Source organism: Rousettus aegyptiacus, unplaced genomic scaffold, assembly GCF_014176215.1.
Source record: "Rousettus aegyptiacus isolate mRouAeg1 unplaced genomic scaffold, mRouAeg1.p scaffold_m13_p_1, whole genome shotgun sequence".
Taxonomy (NCBI): domain Eukaryota; kingdom Metazoa; phylum Chordata; class Mammalia; order Chiroptera; family Pteropodidae; genus Rousettus; species Rousettus aegyptiacus.
The window spans coordinates 45,622,788-45,643,768 of NW_023416284.1; the positions used below are offsets into that span (position 1 = coordinate 45,622,788).

Here is a 20,981-nt window from a genome sequence, read left to right on the forward strand (position 1 = left end):
TATTTAGCATTTATCTATATTAATTTTCTATTCATAATTTCTTTTTGATTTATTTTGTACTTTCCTTTCCCAAAATAAGAACCTTTGGATCCTTTTCACTAAGGACAAGGAGGAGGATGAGGAGAAGAGGAAGGAAGAGGGGATGGGGAAGAAAGGATATAGGGAGAAAAATAATGAAATGAAAACTACAAATTCTCTTTTGAACTAGGTTTTGCTGTTGTGCCATAAAGTTTTGTAATGAAGTGGTTTTATTTCCATTATTTTCTACTTTATAATTTGTTTTGATTTCTCCCTCATCTTTTCATTTCCAAATAGTAAATGTAGTTGGATTTTGCTTTTTCTTTATTTCTAATTTTATTGGATTATTTCAAAAAGTCTCTAATTTTTTTAAAGGTTAGGCATTTTTGTATAACTTAAAACATAAGCAATTTTCCATGGACAAAATCTCAAATTTATTTTCTCTGTTTTAAAAAAACAAGAGTCTATATCCATCATATCAACTTTACTAATTGCATTATACAATTACTCTGTATCCATACTTTTGTTTTGTTTTACCTGTTTAACTCTGAAAGAGATGAACTGAGGTCTTTTACTATAATTTATTTCTATTACATTCTCCTGGGGTGTCCAATAGGCTGCTTTATATAATTAGTCAGTTTGTTCGATACACACGATGCACACCAAAGATGTTCTTATATCATTTTTATATAGTATGTTTTTATTATTACATAAGGTATAAGGTATTTCTTTGTCTTATTTGTTTCTAACCCTAAGTTTTAGCTTATCTGATATTAACAATGCCACTCCAATTTTTTTTTCATTAGTCTGATATCTCCTTCCCCACTCCTTTTCAAGCTTTCTTTATTGCTTTATTTCTTATAAACAATATATAGTTAAGCGTTATTTTTAAACTCAGTCCGAGTCTCTGTCTTTTAATTGGAAAATTCAACCTATTAAAGTATAGTAGGATGACAAATACTTGATCTCTACATTTTTATGATTAATTTGGTCCTTTTCATTTTCCTTGTCTTTTTTTATTAATCCTATATCCCTTTAATTTGGAAGTCTTATTATATTTTCTATCAATTAATAGTTAATTCTTCTATCAATTAAGATTATGCTTGAAAGTAATAACAAATCCAACAAAATAGTGTCTTACAGAAAATAGCATAGTGTGTGTGTGTGTGTGTGTGTGTGTGTGTAAGGAGTTGGGAATGGCTGCCCTTCAATCTCCTTAAGTGCTTTTATTATTTTTCTCACCAAATTGTCCCCGGTCTCCTCTAGCAGCTCTCTGTGTCTGTTCATTTTACAGCTGGTTACTAAATGAGCTAGACTTGGCAAACAAAAAACGACTTTATTCTTTTCAAAAATTTTTCTCAATCTTAAACCTACAATATTATTATGTTTGCTTATTCCTCCCCATCCCTGGGTGAAACCTCTGGTAATTCTCATAGTTTTGCCGATTTCCCTGTTATATCCTGCCTGGCTGGCCACCGTCTACTGTTGGTCCCCTTTAGATGGGTTGCTGTTTTTCTTAGTTGGCTCAGGGAAACTCAGGTCAGATTATTGCAGTATCTAGTAATTACAGGTGCATAAGTGGTGGAAGATAAAGCCTTGCCCACAATGGACTGGTGCTGTGGAAGCAAGTAAGCCTTACTTAATATCCTGGTGAGGCATTTGAAGAAAAATTTATGGGTCTCTGACTTAACAGTTTTCTCACAGGTTTAGTGGTTTTCTTCTTTGCCTCCTGGGGCCAAAAGAACATTTGAGACCTGAAACATTTATAAATAGCCAAAGGCAACCTTTCCCTGTTATAATCCATAGATACAAACTGGCCAGCTAGTCCTAAGACACAGCACAACTTGCATCATGACTGTGACTTAGACACTAGTCTCCAGGGCCATAGTCAGGTTTCAGCATCAGAAAATAAGCCACTTCTAACCATCCATTCCACTGCTTGAAGGTCCCAGCACCTATTTGGTTTAGAAGATGATGTATTTAAGCTGAGAGTAGAAGGCAAATGTGTTACAGATGAAACTTATTGGATTTCGTTGATCGATGTCACCATAAAAAATAATTAATTAATTTGAAATAATTAGAATAAAAATTTAAAAAGTAGAAAGAGGACAAATATGCTGAGCTTAAGTTGCCATCCTCCTAGAATTCACTGCTTCCAGTTGTGCAACTGTTATAATGGAGAATCCTCAGACAAATGGAATTTTTAAGTTGTTTGAGTGCCTTTCTGAAGGCACAAGCTCTAGCAGAAACTTCTCAAAGTAACTAATACAAAAATCCTGAGTTCCAATTTGAGACTACTGTAGGCTAAGGTCTAAATACTGTAGTTAAATTTTGCACATAAATTAGAAAAGATTGAAGAGACTTTGGGGAACATCTTTTAAGAAATTATACTTACATTAAGGGCAGGTGAAAGGGTGAGAATAGAAAAGAAATCTTTAATGAATATTTGCCATACTCAAGTCCTGAAAATAATAATACTGTAGTAAAATATTGTTGTCGCCATCTTAAAAAGGGGATATGGTAAACTGAGGCTGAGATAGTTTTTTGCCCAAGTTCACTCATATAAAGTGAAGTCACAATATAATAATATACTTAAAATGTTCAATACTTTATAGGATTTCCTACCAAAATTATTTAGCTTAAGTCAAAAGTTGTACTTGGAAAAGGCATTATATTGTAAAGACGTTCTAACATTTGCTAATGTAAGTTATTTAAAATTTTACAAAGCTTTTTTAATTGCATGAATTGCTAAGTAATACTATTTTCCAACGATTATCCAAAATGCTGACATAATTAATTCCACAAGCATCAAGTAAATGGTTCATTTGTCTTGTTTTATAATCAGTTGTAGAGCAAGGTTATTGACATTATCTGGTTTCCAATAGCAAATTTCCAGAATCAGTTCATGACATTCTTGGTCCAATTCTTTACTGGAGGAATGCTGGTGATTGGGGAATCTAACTGAGATCATCAAAATCCATGAACTAGTTCATCTTGTTGATAATTATTTCCTAATTTTGTCCTCTTGTTTAATGAAAAAGTTGGTTTTTCTTAAACAGACTACCATTGATTTATAATTCCAATTTCTATGCTTTGCTCTCTTATACCATCCATTAGAACATTGTCATTTAGAAAACAACTTCTTCTATGATCTGGGAACTTTGTTATTTGCTTCTTATTACCAAAATATTGCTGTATAAACAATACCTTATGAGGCTTTTAAATTTTATTTAACAAGTTTAACAGATTATCCAGCGGCGTTACACTTTGAAATTTATGGACCTTGATTACATTTTTTAAAGGCGTTGAACAATATCTGACAGGTAAGGCACTGAATTTGTTCATTGGTTTTCCTCCGGATAATATTTCTTCAAATTTTCCAGTTTTAACATTCATTTCTTGAGAAAAAGTTTTATCAAAGGAACCCACACCTTTTTTTGTTAGGCTGGAAAAAGTCTCTGAGAAATTATTGAGTTTATTCCAAGATACATTTTCAAATGTTTGCATACTAGTTTTCTTTTTTAGTTTGTTCTCTACAGCTCTATGGCCCACTTCAAGAGCTATGGCTTGTATATCTTTCTTCCATGCTGTAGACATAGTTCTTTTGGGTTTGGAAGGAGTAACAAATTGATCATTAATTAAAGATTTGAGGATTTCATGATTTCTTTCTAAAACAAAATTTACTCTTTTATATTGAGGAGTGTTTCTATTTTCTGCAGAATGGGGAAGAAGCCTATTTTTTGTTAAAAGTAATGTTTGTACATATCCAGTCTTATGGAAAATTATGGGATTTGTGTCATTTAGTGCCTGTGGATTAAAAAAAAAAGACTAGTTAGTCATTAGTTTATTGAGGCAAGAAGGCTACATATATTTTTAAACATGAAAATAAAGTGGTGAAATATTCTAGAATGACTAGATTAAAATTTTAATATGAACAACAATGGTATTCAAACACACAAAAACACATGTACTTGTATGTGACATACTTCCTTTTCTTCTTAATAATATTTCAAGATGTTAGGGGTAAATCTGAACTTTTGGCCTCCTAAAATCTTATTTGAAATAAAGTTGGATATGAAGAAATAAGTATGTTTTAAACATTTGAAGTGTCTTTGGGAAATAATTGGAAGAATAAAACATCATTCTGGCATTTCTTAGGTTTCCATGTTCAGAAATAAGAAGCATACCAAAAAATGGATTAAATCAAAGGTCATAAGAGACATAACTGATTACAAGCCTAAATTGTAAAGTCTGGATATCCTAATAAGTAATTCAGAAAATCTAAAATTATCTTTATGATTATATTTGTTATTGTATCCCAACACTTACCATAATACTTAGCACATAAAAAGCGCTCCAATGTTGCCTTGGAGAAGTTGCCGGAGTGGCAATGCGGCCCCTGACTGAAGTGGATCTCTAAGACCTATGGCTATCTCACTCCTAACCACTGGGAAGAGAGACCCACACCAGAGTTTCTGTGCAGATGAACCAGGCTCCAGCTGTGGCCACTACATAATTTTATACAAAAAAAAATAATAAATCAAATTGAGCCTGTTTTTTTTTTTTTTAAGTGCCCAATATATATCTGTGGAACAAAATAGCGAAAGTAGTAGATTTACTTAAAAATAAACTATTTTTATCACAGTAGTAGCAAAATCTGTATGTATGAGTTACTCACTTAATTCTTTCTTACATTTCTATTCTAGGACAAAAAATATTAGCGCCAAAAAAATTGGTAAATATGAATATTATCAGTATTTAGTTTGCAAATTTTAACTCAATGACTGCTACTTTTCCTTTAGAAATATAATTAGTGAAATAAGAAAGTAGGATCCATCTAATTGCATATTAGTGTACTTTGTTTAAAAGGCATTTTAATGCCTACGATTACTAAGAAAATTATAAAAGATCTAGTTTTGCACTCCACTGGTGATGTCAGTATTATCTACTTAGCCACAGTAGTGGAGATTTGGCATATTTTTGGTCTATCCAACACCTTAGGGAATTTTCTATTTTACAATGTGTATACCCTTAGGTAGAAGCAGAAACTAACTTTATCAACCTCCCTTGAGGTTAGGGCATAGGTATGTGACCTAGGCTCTGCTAATAAAATATACCTAAGACTGTTTTTAGTTCACAAAAAGCAAGCACTATGAAAAAGTAGGCATTGTGAAAACTATTTAAGTGAGAATGGTAATAGATATATCTAGCTTTGAAAGGCAGCAGTGGGAAAGGTCTTAGAAATAGTGTCCCCTGCCCAGAATCAGGATTGTAAACTTATCTGTTACAATGCCATGGGCCCCCGTAGAGTAGCCTGAGGCTGTGATTGGGTGAATCCTGATTGGACAGCTTTCAAGCCAGATTGTCTGTCTCTCCAGCCTTCCTAGAGACTTTGCCAGCTACCAAGTAGTCTTTAATAAATGTATTTTCTTGTTGAAATAGCTAAAGTAGATTGGTAAAAAAGTGATACATGATCCAGTCATTTTAAAATATACTGTTTTTATTTTATATTTCTTTTATAACCAAGAAAATTGATAAAGCCTTCTTTATAAAGAAAAACACAAAATTTCCAATTGGTGCAAAGGAATCCCCAGTTTGGGGTGGCAGTTCTAAAAAGACTATTAAGAATTTAAATATTATTGTCATGTTAGAATGTGAAACCAAGAGAAGGATTTATCAAAGTTTCTGGTCACTAGAAGATGATATTTCCACAAGCAGTAATAATACACATATGTACTGAACAGTAAAAGATAGTCATCTTACCGTGTCAGAAATTACTCTTTTTGCAGGGCTAATGCTGATTATTTTGGCATTTGGTTTTTTCAGTTCATCTTCAAAGCATAAGGGAAGCAAGCTTTTCTTTCCTACTGAACAATACTCATTTAATTGATCATTTCTGACAGATTTATTTTCTTTGGTATTAAAAGCATTCATCTGCAGAGGAGTTGTTCTTCTGAAAATAAACACAACTTCAACATAAATGTCTGCAGGGCTGATTTCAGCTTGTCAGTTCCTGTCTGCCTCCCCCATTCCTCAAAATCACTGCCAAACCCTCTGCCATGGACTTTTGACCTGACAAAACCATCCCTTCTGCCTGGTTTGTGAGGGAAAATAGCAAAAGCAGTGGTGGAAGTAAAGAGGTATTTCCACATCCTTTATTGATATTCTGAGAGGAAAATGCTTTGCAGAACAGCTTCCTGCCAACACAGGGTGGTCCAAGCTTTGTTAACAAGATTGAATAGTGTGGTTGGGCAGAGAGAGAATATAGTTTTAATTCCATATTTCCCTTAGCTCTCATGTGACATAAACACTTGCCATGGGGCTTGCTATTACAAGAGTGAGGTAACTCATAGAAAAGTTTAGGCTTGCCATGGGGCTTGCTATTGCAAGAGTGAGGTAACCCATAGAAAAGAATTGACATAAGTGATGGACAGTCTAAGGGCAGATGAAGGACATGGCAGAGACTCAGATAATTCTATCATGCCAATAAGAATTGAGAGTGTATCATATCCAGATTTAGAAAGAGGAGACCATAAGTTCATGAATCGCAGGTATCAGCAGCCATAGACCATCTAGGAATGAGACCAACAGTACAAGGACATTGACCAAGACTTTTGATCAAAACCCAGTGAGCCCCTCACTCAGCTACTCAAATACCGTCTCAGAAACACAAAGACTGAGATAAACCTAAAGGAACTGTATATTATTGCTCTGAACAAAGTTTAAGACATATTGTATTAATATGATTTCTGTATTAAACAGAGTTTGAGGATCTCATGATAAAGATCAGAACGTTATTCAAAAATAAAAAGCTACATTTCTCATATCCATCTTGTAGTGTAACTAAATTTGTATCTCTGCTACAAAAACACAACTGTATTCTCTCCATTCATTTTTCCATGTCTTTTTCTTCATTTGACTATAAACTCGCAGCAGATACAACATGTGCTCAAGATCTGAATATAATGCTGAGTAGCTAACCAGTCTAGGACCAGTCATTGGATTGTAGTATAGGCCTACATAGCAATAAAAAGTCAGAATCAATTTATTCTGGTCTATTAGAAAATAAAAAGCTTCCTATTAGAACCATCGTTAAACAGAATAAACTATTAAAATTTTAAAACTAAATTACCTTTTATTTACATAATCTTCTAGGTGATCAACCAAAGCAAATGATTCCTTAGGTTTTTTTTCACTTTGAACTGAAATTGTAAAAGATTTTCATAAAATGTACATATACATGGCATTTAGAAAATATCTTGTGTAAAGTATTTTAAAATATAAAATAACATATAGAAAGCTTCTGGTATAGAACACACGTGATCCGTAGTAGTCTGAGCTCAGTAAAAACTTCAGTGAATGAGATAGAACTAGAAAAGACTGAGATCAAGGGTCTAATGTTTGGCTAAGACAGATCAAACATTAAACTAGTCTTGGAGATTTTTGTGGGAGAAAGGCATATTTCAGGTCTCTCCAACATATAAAGTAATTATTAGCCAGGAGGAAGCCTCAGATGGTTGAACACTCTTGGTATGGAGGGAGGTTATTTAGCAAAGGTCAGGTGGATCTGGCCAATTGGTATGAAGAAAGTGTCCAAAGTCGAACTCTTCCAAATGCACTTGGTAGCCACTCCAGAATTTCTCTACTTTCTTAAAAGTGTTCCCAGATATACACATTATTAGCAATAGACACAGCTTTTTTTCTTGTCCTCAAGTAGTTTGTATTCTAGTGCATTGCTTCTCAACCTTTTCCACATCATGGCAAACATTTCGATTAATGTTCTTTGTACAGTACACCAGAATAAATACTTGAGTACACTTGTAGCCAGGCTACATAGGGCCAACCCAGCAGTCTCGAAGGCTGCTGGATTAATATTTCAGCATACCTATAACCCTCCTAGCACAAGAGGTTACCACAGTATATTGGTTGGGAAACTGTTTTAGAGGGAAGAAATAGTCAATAAATCAACACCTAAGTACATAAAATAATTTCAACTACCTGTAGCTATTATGAAAAACTATAAAGATGGGTCTTCGCCTAGGGTGGCTATAAAAGGCCTCTCTCAGCAGAGGAAACAGGAAACAGGAAGTGTAAAGGTTTCTGTGAAACCATCTGGAATGCTGAAGGAACTGAAAGGCCAGTGTTGCTGGAGTATAGTGAACGAGGGGAAAAGTGGAGTAAGAGAAGATGAGACAGGTAGCATGGGCCAAATCACAGAGGACCACATAAGCCATAATAAAGAGTTAAGATATGATTCTGGTTATAATGGTGATCATTTGGAGCATTTTAAATGGAATAATAAAGTCATTCAATTTATCTTTAGAAAGATCACTCTGCCTGCTCAGAAATGGATCGCCTTTGGAGGTATGGGAGAATGTGGATGGCAGGAGCAACAATGGAGTAACCAATCAGAAGGCTGTTGCTGTGGTCTAGGTAAGACATGTTGGATTAGACAAGAATTATAGCAGAGGAGATGGCGGCCTTCAAATTATAATTTGGAGGTAGATCCAACTGTACTGACTAGCGGATTGAGTATGCAGCATAAGGGGAAAAAATTAATCAAAGATGATTTCTAGGTTTTTGGCCTCAGCAATTAAGTAGATGCCATTTATGCTAACGAGAAAGGTTAAGTGGGAGAAAGATAGGCCCACTCCTTGAAACCAGGAGCTGGGTTGAGCTTACCAGCTTGTGAAAAGAGACTAAAATCAGTCCTTCCTCACTGTTTGCTAAAAGTGTCCTAGGAACTATTTAGAAAAAAATGGGTTTTTGAGCACGCTAAATGTTTGTCTGACTTCCCCAGGCTGCTCTTCCACCTGGATCCTGTGCATTATTGCAGCAACCAGCCTGGTGCCAGTGTCCATCCATCTCTGCTCCCTTAATCACGGGCTAGCCGCCGTCCAGATTGGCACATGTCAATCACTTCATCCTGGCTATTTCTCCTGACAGAGATTTTGTACAGTAGGTTTTGGCATTGAAAGCCCAGGGGCCATTGTCTGGAACCAAGGGCTTCAGTTTACTCCTGTATAATCTTCTCCCAAATAAAAGTTTCTATGTCTGTCACTAGTTGAGCTATTAAATGGCTAGTTCTAAGATCTCCTATATTCTAAAACTAAGTCATCATCGGTACATCTCCATTTCAATTAATGTGTTTAATGGTAATCTTTAAGTGTACAAAGTACAATTAGAAAATAAAAGTTGTCCATGTTAAGAAAAAAAAAAGTCATTCCTTCCCACTGCCAACTGGGTATCAGGGAACTCAGTCAAACCACACCAAGGCATGATGACTAGATCTGCCATGTCCTCGATACTTTTCTGTTATGGAAGCCCATTCACAACTCCAAAATATAGTTTAGCCTGGCCATCAGGTCTGAGTGGCAGCAACTACGAAACTTCTAGAAAGGTCAAGTGAGTAAGTGTTGAGTGAAGAAAGAAACTTTTAAAATTCTAAAACACATGAAAAATATAAAACTAAGAAAAATAGCCAACAAAGTCAACAAGTAGAAGACAAATTCATGAATGAAATTAAGAAGACTCTAGAAACAACTCTAAAATTCTTAGCATATCTCAGTTCTAAGGTGTATATTAGCATTCTGTCATAGTTTAATTAGCAGTGTCAGTCGGTGACACCTTAGATTTAATAAAATATGTTTAGGAACTACAAAGATATCAATTAAAAGAAGATATCATGAGATAATAACAGGCTGAAGGAAAAAAAGGAACAAATCAATATAAAAAGAAGCTACAAAGATATCAATTAAAAGAAGCTACAAAGATATCAATTAAAAGAAGATATCATGAGATGATAATAACAGGCTGAAGGAAAAAAAGGAACAAATCAATATAAAAAGAAGCTGAAAAGCTTGGAAATAAATAATGTAATTCTAGATTATGTAGCCAAAGGCAGAATTAATGAACTGGAAGAAAACGCCAAGGAATTCACTAAGAATGCACAGAAAAATAAAGATATGAAAAAACAGTTAGAAAACACGAAAGACAGAGTGAAGGACTTCAATATTTGTCTTATAGTTCTAGAAGAAGAAAATAGAGGAAATGATGAAAAACTATATTAGAAGAGATAATGACCAATAGTTGTAACTAACAGAAGTGTATTCACATCTATGGCCACGCCACCCTGAACAAGCCTGATCCTGTCTGATCTCATAAGATAAGCATCATCAGACCTGGTTAGTACTTGGATGGGAGACCACCTAGGAAGACCAAGTACTGAAGGCATAAAACACACACATACACATAAGGAATTGGAAACTGACAAGGTCCTTGCAATCTGTGAGGTCAACTAAGGGTTGCCTTGCCTAAAAAAATAAAATAAAATAAAAAAGAAGTATATTTTACAAACTGAACCAAAGATAAGAAATAGGAATGAATCTATACCTAAATGTGTTGTAGTAAAAATGTAGATCATAAAAAATGAAGAGAAAATCCTAAAATTATCAAAAAGTAAGGAAATGACAATTAGACCAAGAGCAAAATTCTAATCTATAATTGATTCCAGAAGATAATGAATTGTATCTTAAAAGTACTGAAAGAAAACAATTTACAATCTAAAAGTCAACATCAACTTAACTGTCATTCAAGAGTGACAGCAAATTAAAGAAACTTCTAGATATACAAAGATCAAAAGAATTAACAACTGAAAGATCATCATCAAAAATATTTAAAAGATGTCATTTAGGAAAAATAAAAGTGAACACAGATGGCAGGATGCAGGAGACAATGATGAGCACAGAATTTAATAAATTATGTTATATATTTAATTATAACATAATTTATGATTTTAAAAACTCTCGTATTTTAAATATTCTTAATATGTACTGCATTTATACAAGCTCTTTTCTCAGATTATTTTAAATAATTAAATATTAAATTATTTTCCATAGATTATTTTAGATATAATAGATTTTAATTTATTGTATTTTTGGTGTTTTAGAATTTCACATTAGTCTTTTGTTTTCTGAACTTTACTGTTATAATTTACATACAATAAAATGCACACATTTTAAATGTACAGTTTGATCAGTTTTGACAAATATATGTATACATACTCCTGTAAGCATTGTCAAAACCAAGATATTAAGTATTTTCATTATCCCAAAGCATTTTCCCATGCCCTCTTTTAGTCGGTTTATTCAGTTTGTTTGGTTCTCTCATTCGAACATACTGGTTATCTCAGTGTTGGATATCTGTTTTCTTCCCTCAACGTACTATTTTGTAGAATCCAGTCATATTTTTGTCCCTTTACATTGCATTCTAGGTAATTTTTGTAAACTTGCTCTTTAGATCTTTGATTTGGTTTATGCCAATGTTTATTCTATTCTTTACTACTTTTAATATAATTTTGAGTTCTACATTAGCATTACCTGTTTTCTTAAAAATATTTTATCCTTCATAATTATCTTTCATATTTTCAAATCTTGTTTAACGGATTCCTTATTTTATTTAATTTTTTGAGCATATAAAATGAATTATATACCTGTTTCACAGGTAAAAATTCTGTCAAAATGTGACCATCAGCTATCCTTTAAATTATTTCCTTTCTTTGCTACAGAATTTTTGATAGGTCCAGTGCTTTGTGCTTGTTTGTTTATCCACTAACCTGTGAATCAGGACATTTAAACATGTTCTTGATATTAGTCCAAAAATAATATGGGTAAATTTTCTTTGGATTCTCTCCCTGTTTACCCAGATACTATTAAATTCTCTGCTTAGAAATTAATATATAATCCCAGATCTTATTACCTTATGCTTTGAGTTCAGGCATTTGGCTACCTGAGCAGGCTTGTTCAGAAGATGGAGCCGTGAAAAATCATGGGGAAATTTGTTTCTGTGAAACCTCTGTGTGACTCTAATGTGGTAATGGTGCCGGCTACTCTGTCCATTTATATGCGAAGAGTGTCATTTGAGTTCCAGTTTTTTACCTCTCTCTTGGGGTAAGCAATTCAATTTGGGGAGTTTAGTAAGAGAAAGACCTCATGGATCTTGAGATGTTTGATGGGGTCATATGGTTTTTCTTTACACAGTTTTCTTTGTGGTTTTTATTTGTACTTGCAAAGATGGTTCCTAGAAAATTGTGTATCTTCTGTTGTCAACCCTCTTTTTAAGATGTTGCTCCTTCAGCTTAGCAGGTTTTCACCCTGAGTACCTTTGAAGCAAAACTAGGAAAGGAGGAGAAGAAATGACTAGATATAGTCATTACCTTTCTCTCAAAATGCCGCTAATACTGATTTGGAATGCTGTTGACTTGCAATGAGAAACAGGTCTCAAGGGGAGAATTTCCCATTTTTCTGTGACCTATCATTAATAGCAAACCCTTTTTCTTTGCGTATGTGTGGGGGAGTGGTGATTAATAGGAGTATTTTCAGAATATTTTCTACAGGCTCTTTGAATTTTCTTCCTTTCTCCCCTAGGAAATGGGGGTGTGCATTGACTTTTGGAGTTTTCTTTCAAACTACCTCGTGTCGTAATATATAGTTAGATATTATTTGAATTTGAAATAAAATGTTCTAGTTTTAATTTAATAATTTTTCTTCTCTATTTTTCTTCTTTTAAAATGAATTTTGGCCAGATAAACTTGTATTTATGTTGCCAACTTTCTCAGAATTCTTAATTTGGGACTTTGATAAAAGACTTATAATGCCTTTTCTGTAGAGAGACTCGAGAAATTTTATAAAAGGAAATTTATTTTGCTGAAAGAATAGAACAGCCTGTCACTGATATCAGTGAACACTTTGGAGAAGATATGATACTTAAGAGGAATCTTTAAGAATAATGTGGTAATAATGCCAGTTTAACAATCCTTTTTCTCTCTCCTTTGCTAACAGAACTCTTATCTTACTCATCTTCTTCCATGAAACTATGTTCTTCAAGGAAATCTGGGCTCCTTCCTAACTCAAGGAAGTAAATCCTAAATGATCTAAGCCTGTGCTTTTCGATATGTGAAATATAACCTACCAATTGAGACACTAAATCAATTTAGTGTCTCCTGACCAACATTCTAACAAATGAAATAGAATAGAATATATCATACGAACCCTTAGTAATAAGTGTACAAAACTCTAAAATACTGCAATCAAGTTTAGCTAACAGAAAGACAAATAATTAGGACTCCATGAATCTGAATTTTCTGCTCCACATATATATCATATACATTAGATTATGATATAAAAAGTATTTTTCACTGTGTGTGGTCATGTTAAAAGTTGAAAAGACTGATTTAAGCTGATAATGATTTATTGATTTAGATATGGGTGCATGAAGCTATTCTAGTCAAGGAGACACAAGGGGAAGTCGAGTTTCAAAAAATATTTTTCTCATTCTTACAAAGGGACCAAAGAGCTTCTCTCTTTTTCATTGGATATTGTTAACCATACAAGTTATTTTAACTAGTAGTCACCATATTGTACAGCAAGTCTAGGAGGACAAGCTATTTGGTAAGACAGTTGAGGAAAGTTAAGGAAAGATCAAGGAAGTAGATATTTAGGCAACATTAAACCTCTGAATTAACCACCCTGGAATTGCTTTACTGAGAGCCTTCTTGTTATTTCAGATTATAGATATCTTTATTGTTTAAGCCACAAATAATCAGATTTTCTTTTAATTGCACCCAAAGGTGTCCCACCCAGTAAAGATGAGTAGAAATCTATCAGGTGGAAAAATATGTTCTGAGCATAGAGAACAGAATGGATCAAATCACACAGTAGTTGGAACAGACTGCTCATTAAGACTAGAATCATTATGGATAAAGAGACAGAATAGAAGGCTGGAAAGATATTATATACCATGCTAAGGAATCCAGACTTCACCATTTTTGTAATAGTCTTCACATGTTATTAAGTAGTGAAATAATATGGCAATATAGTCAGAATCTGATGTTCCTTGGCTAAAGATTTTCTTAATGCTTATATCTTAAAGTTAGATATGGTTAATTTTCAGTTATTTCAATATGAATACACAATGTGTATACCTGTAAATAATGTGGAATCTTTTTCCTTCTTACAAGCACTAGATTGAATGCTAGGTACAGAAGAATAGGTTATAGAGCCCAACATTCCTCTAAATTCTTGTCTATGCGGTGAATATAGACCACGTAAGGGCTTAGCATTTTCCACCTAAATATCAGAAAACATAAAAAACTGTTTTAGAAATTTTTCCTCGTTGTGCACATTGATAATTTATATTTGATGATTCATATTTGGAATATCTAATTATGATAACTAACAGCAGTCTAGTTCTTTAAATACTTTCAAATATAAACCCTGTGAAATGGGTGTTATTACCAATTTATGGACGAGAAACCAAATCTACAGAAATTTTAAAATTTGCTTATGCTTATACTTGTTACTAATTTTACTTTCTTTATCTTTAAAACCTAGCCTTCATATTCATATAAAATTTATTTCAAGTTTAGGGAAAGTCTAAAGTTTAAATACTGAGAAACAAATAGCTCTCTTAGTTTCAATAGAAATTATACTCTCTCATACATGAAGTAGGCACAGCATAATAGTATTGAGTAAAGGGGGAGAAACTGGAAAAATGATTCAGATTTTCCTAAGTTAGGGTCTCAGATATGTTTTTACTTAAATACAAATATCTAAATACATAAAATATGCACATGCATATGTAAGTATAAACTGTATAACTTGTGATTCTCCATCAACAAACCTAATGTTTGTTTAGCGCTCACAATTTTTTTCACACTAAGCACAAAACATATTTAGTTCTGAATAATATGAGATAAAAATAAAACATATGTCAAAATTCTAAGCCATAAAGAGCTCACATTCTTATTGGATAGATATGACTAGCATACATAAAACATCAGTAAATAACATAATATAGTAATATTACAAAGAACCAAACTAATCAATGAATGGTTTTAGGAAAAAGGGATATCAGTGAGGGCAGGAATAAACAGAAAAGATTTCATCGTGAAGAAGAACTTAGTGCTAGGATTGGAAGATGAGGGCATTTCAGAAGAGGCCAACAACATAAGCCTAGAGTATTCATAAGACAATCAAGGAAACAGCTTATTTAGAACGAGCGAGGGGCATTTATCACTTACGAATATACAAGATAAGTTTGAATAGGTAAGAAGGAGAGTTTTGAGAGGATTAGAATATGAACGTCTTGAAAATCAAACAGAGGAACTTTAACATAAAGAAAAATTACTAAAATTAACTTGATAAGAAGTAAAAAATTTGAGCATACCCATAATTCTTAAAAGAAATATAAAGAAGTTTTCAAATAACTACCTTTAAAAGAAGCAGGCCCAAATAGATTTATTGATAAATTCTTTCAAACCTCTAAGCAACACATAATTCTTATGCAATGTCATGTCAATTAAATTAAAAAGTAAAAAACGACAAGAACTTTTCATTTTTTAAAATAAGTTGGCATAGTCTTGACACCAAAGTCTGAAAGGTTGATGCACCAGAAACCGCGTACAAACGAATCTCACATATGACTTCAGAAGTTTACACAAATTCAAAATAAAATACTATTTAACATTATGCTAACAGCATAATTTATAATGGCCAAATAAAATTATCAAGAAACTAAAAGTTACTAATAGATATATTATTATAATTCATCACTCAATAAGTTAAAGGAGAAAAACAGTTATTATTTTGAAAGCTGCAATATTTAAAATACATCTGATAAATTCAACAACCATCATTGATAAGAACTGTAATAAAACTACAAAAGTAGAATATTTTATTAGTAATTAAGGAATATGCTAAATTATTTAGCATAATGAAAAAAATTATAACCATATAAAACCAATAACCAACTTCCTGGTTAATGATAATATACCAGTCTATGGCATGACAAGAGTGACACCTATCATTCACATTACTTACAAATGTTTAGTAAGTATTGAGCAATGCAGGAGGAAAAGATAACGGAAGTAGCAAGAACTCTGGGTAATTCTGATTCAGTATGACTGAGTAAGCCCCTACCAGACCCACCCTCTCTCAGATAACAGCTATAAACTCTAGAAAAAAAAATCTCTAGAAAAAATACACACACACACACACACACACACACACACACACACACACACACGTTACCTGAAGGTTCTGGAAAGTGAACAAAAGCAGGTGACAAAGAAAGAGCACTGAAACTTGGAATAACTAACTTGCGCAGGGAGAAATGTCTATTTTTACGGGTTTTTGTTTGAAGGCGGACTGAAGTTGGCGCTGGATGGGGCATCTAAAACGCCGATAAAAAATGTATGTTTTTGGCCAGAAGACACAGAGGATAAAGTTCAGGGTGACCAAAGAAGAAAATCAATATGATAGCCCCATCTCCTCTGCATAAACCCTGTCCAAGACTCTCACTGACCCTTGACCCATGAGTGTTTATGAAAAACTGCAAGCGATCCAACTAAGGATCAAAGACCTGAACTGAAATTTGAGCTGCTGTTCAAGAGACAGTGTTTATATTTTAAGCCCAACCAAGTTAATTAACTGCTAAAACAAAAACATCAATACTCCTTACAGGAATATAATAGATCCAGAGTCTCCACATTATAACAGATATAATGTCCAGGGAAAATCCAACTTGACAAAAACCAGGAAAATGAAACCTAGTCTCAAAAGAGAAGACGATCAATTGAGATCACCTTGAAATGACCCAAGTGTTGGAACTAACAGAGTTTAAGGCAGCTGGTATAACTGTGCTCAGTGAAAAGGTAAAATATGTTCATAGTGAATTAAAAAAGGGAAATCTTATCAGAGAAATAGAAACTATTTTAAAACATGGAAATTTTATAACCCAAAATATATAATACTTGAAATAAAAAATTTACTGATTGAGTGCAAAGCAAAATGGAGAACAAAGTAAAGTGTCAGGGAACTTTAAGATTGAGCAATAGAAATTATCCAACATGAAAAAAAAGAAGAAAATATTTTGAAAATAAAAGTAATTCAGAAACCTATGGGACAGTAATGAAAGATCTGCCATATGTATAATAAGACTCCTCAAAGGAGAGGAGAGATATAATAAGGTAGAAAAATAGTGGATAGAAGTTTCCTTATTTGAAGAAAGACAAATTATAAATTCAAGAAACTTAGTATAACATATAACATTTTAATTTTTATAAAACAAACCCTAAGCAGGATAAATATGAAGAGAACCATACTGATGCACATAGTCAAACTGCTGAAAACCAAAGATGAGAACATCTTGAAAGTAGCTAGAGAAAAAAAGTTATATAACAGAACAATTCAAAATACTCGACTTCTTATCAGAAACTATGGTGTTCAGAACTATGAATGACAGTAGACATTGGAACATCATTAATGTACTGAAAGAAAAAGAATTATCAGCTGGAAATTTTTATCAAGCAAAAATTTCCTTCAAATATATTTTTAAGACCCTTTCAGGTAAAAGAAAAACAGAATTTGTTGCCAGCAGAACTATGTTAGAAAACGTGCTTAAGGAAGTTCTTCAGTCTGAAGGGAAATGATACCAGATGGAAAATTCATATCTTCAGGAAGTACTGAAGGGTATTAGACTCAGTAAATATTTGATTCTTTTTTACCTTGTTACTTTAAAAAAAAAAAGAAGAAGAAAGAAAGAAACAGGAAGGATGGAGTAGAAGAAGGGCTTCGTGTCCTTATTAGTCTTTCTGCATTATTTCATTTTAAAGTCACACACATTTTAATTTGTTTTTTAAAAATTAAAGTGTTACATGTTTTATACAAGGTGCTAGTAAGTTTATTGTAATAAATAAACTTACTGTGATGTTAAAATATTTATTTCTTCAGAGATTTTTATTAAACATGAGCCCAGATAAACCATGTAGGTGAGAACAAAACTAATATTGTAGACAATGAAGCCTGTCAATATTTTTTAAAATTTCAAAAGGCAGAAATATGCAATAAAAATTATAACATGTTATTAATTATGGTCCAAAGTATGTATTTCTTCATGTTTCATTCTCATATTGGCAATAATCAGCATTAATAATAAAACAAATTTTTGAGAGGCTCTTAATTGACTTTCTTTTGCTGAGTCTCTGAATTAACTTCTCCCTCTAGTATCTTAGATAAAACCTACTGAATAATATCCAAGGCATGTGCAATACTTATGGCTAGTCACCTACTTTTCAATATGCCAATGAACCTCAGCTCAAGTGGTTATCAAGAGTCAATAATGATGGAACTAAGCCTGCTATGGTAGTTGTTATTATAATTATATGATTTAAATAACTATGGCATGCTCCAAATGGTCTTGACTACATATTAAAAGATTAATAAATAGATACATATTTTAATATTTTAAATTAAAATAAAATATTTAAGTTATGTATACATAGTTTTTAAGATGCCATCTTAACCATCTTTATGATAACCACTCATATTCAATACATAATTTCATATTATGCTAACAAATAATATATTATTTTCTCCATACGTTAAAGTTTTCCATAGTATAAGAGGTAAAATAATTTTAAAATCTTATGCTTTTAATCCTAAAATCCATTCGTATTTGGGATTTGTAAAAGTATATGTAAAATTATTAGGGCTATTTTGAATTTCTATTAAGTAATTGTAAGCATACAAATTAAACCTACCTCATCTGTATCCTTAAGATAAAGGAAAGGCCTACTAGATCTTGATTTTAGATTTTCTTCTACTGGTTCTAAAGAAACAAATAAGATAATAGTCTTTATCTTAACAGAGATGCTGTGAGGATTAAATGAGATAATAGATATAATAAACTTAATACAATGTCTAATATTCATTCGGTCAATAGCTCTTTGTTGATCATGCATGCCAGGCACTGGTGTTGAACTCTGGAATTGTGATTCCTGCCCAATGATGCATACATTGTAGTGGGTAACACAGAAAAGAAACAAAAAAAACAAAGGAGTGAATAATTATAAATTGAGATACATGTGACAGCAACAGATTTTGGTGAGGGAGAATAATATAGGGAGGTATAATTTAGATAGGATAGTTGCTATGTACTGAAGGTTTGTGTCCCTCCCAAAATTTGTATGTTGAAGCTCTAATCCTCAATTTGACAGGATTTGGAGATGGGCCTTTGGGAGGTCATTAGTTTTAGATGAGGTAATGAGCCCCCATGCTGGGATTAATGACCTTGTAAGAAGAGACATGAGAGATGATGTCTCTTTGCCACGTGAGGACACGGCAAGAAGGCATCTGTCTGAAAACCAGTAAGGAGAGGTGGGCCTTCCCCAGAACCTGGCCATACTGGCACCCTCATCTCAGACTTCCAGCCTCCAGAACTGGAAAAATAAATATTTATTATTTAACTCACCTAGGTGAGGAGACTGACAAACAAAATGGATGCAGTCAGGCTCCCTTCCAGCAAGCCATGTGGTTTCAGGGCAACCCTAGATACAGTGTCCCAGGTGACCCTAGATACACTGTCCTATGTAACCTTAGATATAGCATCCCATACAACCTATAGATTGTGATCGATTATAGTACCTGGCTTTAAGCCACTATTATGCATCTTGTTATAAGAACAGCCCTGCCTGTGCAGGCTGAGGGGAGCTGGAACTGTGCCTGTGCCTTGCTGTGTCCTGCTATGTCTGAATAAAGCTATGTTACATCTGCCCAAGGCTCCTCGCATAATCTTCCAGCTGCCAGAACCATGCACCCCAAACTTCAGTACCTCAAACTTGCAGAACATCGGGTTATCGTAGTTTGTTTTAACAGCCTAAACTAAGTGAGAAATTGGTACTGAAAACTGGAGTGCTCCTGGGACAAAAAAATAGGAGTGGCTTTGAAGCTGGGTAATGGGGTAGAAGCTGAAAGGGTTTTGATGTGCATGTTAGGAAAAGCCAATATGGCCATGAAGGAATTTTAAAGGCAGTTCTGGTGAGAACTCAGAAACAAAGAGGAGAGCTGTAGAGAAAGCTTCCATCTTCTTATAGAATACATGATCACGTGCAGAAATGTTGATAGAAATATGGATGGTAAAGGCCATTCTGATGAGGTCTCAGACAGAAACGAGGAATGTGCTATCGGACCATGGACAAAAGGCTATCTTTGTTATAAAGTGGCAAAGATCTTGGCTGAATTGTGTCTATATTCCAGTATTTTGTGACAGGTAGAACTTGTGAGCAATGAAATTGGATATTTAGCTGAGATTTCTAAGCAAAGTGTTAAAGGAGCAGCTTAGTTCTTCCTTACTGCATGCAGTAAAATCTAACAAGAGAGAAATGAACCGAAGACAAAATTGGTAAGTAAAAAGGACCAGAACTTAAAAATTTGAAACATTTTCAGCCTGTTCATATGACAAAAAAAATGAGAGAGTATGTTGAAAAGAGAACACTAAAAGCGTGACAGACTGACTATTTGTGAACTGACCATGTGAACCGCAGACTGAATCAGCCACCCCAGCAGAGACACTGCCAATTTGAACTTCGAGGGATGGAGAAGGGATAAAATGAAGGAAGGCTCTTGGAATTCTTGGGTTTTTCAAAGGTTAAATTTGGAAGAATAACAGAGAAATCAGGCAATTTGAGGCAATGTGGAGTCAAGGAACCTCAGTAAAGGTTGATGAGATGATGCAATTGAATGTTAATGTCAGAGAAAGAAAAACAAAGGCAACACAAAACACTCAAATTCTCTGAGGATCTATAATGCTGGTTCCTAGCTCACAGATTCCTGAAGTTTCTAGGAAAGTAAGTTCCTTTACTTTATAGTTCTTGTAAAGTAAGTTTCTGCTAAGCAACATGTCCATACTTGACTGATTTTTAAAAACAATAGCAAGGAAACTCTTAGGGTTGAACTGAGAGGAAACTCAGATTTTCTTTCCAGGAAAATACATAAACATAAAAATATATTCTTAATTTGTGAATTATATAAATCATTCATTCTAATATTTAACATCTTTTCCTTTTAGGAAATTCTTCTTAATAGCTCACTAAAATCTTTCAAATACTATCAGTGGAGACATCAAAT

At 33.4% G+C, this 20,981-nt stretch overlaps 1 protein-coding gene across 1 annotated transcript in view; it reads right to left on the reverse strand.

Annotated features, from left to right (window-relative positions):
- The window catches only part of CUNH1orf141 (chromosome unknown C1orf141 homolog), a 36,048-nt gene continuing 15,067 nt past the window's right edge, over positions 1-20,981 (reverse strand). Inside the window, exons 4-8 of the mRNA XM_016120872.2 lie at positions 18,617-18,684; positions 16,107-16,248; positions 7,151-7,220; positions 5,782-5,971; positions 1-3,825 (exon numbers count right to left, since the gene is read on the reverse strand). Of these exons, the coding sequence (XP_015976358.2) occupies positions 3,238-3,825; positions 5,782-5,971; positions 7,151-7,220; positions 16,107-16,248; positions 18,617-18,684 (1,058 nt within the window). The 3' untranslated portion in view covers positions 1-3,237. The remainder of the gene's footprint in view (positions 3,826-5,781; positions 5,972-7,150; positions 7,221-16,106; positions 16,249-18,616; positions 18,685-20,981) is intronic.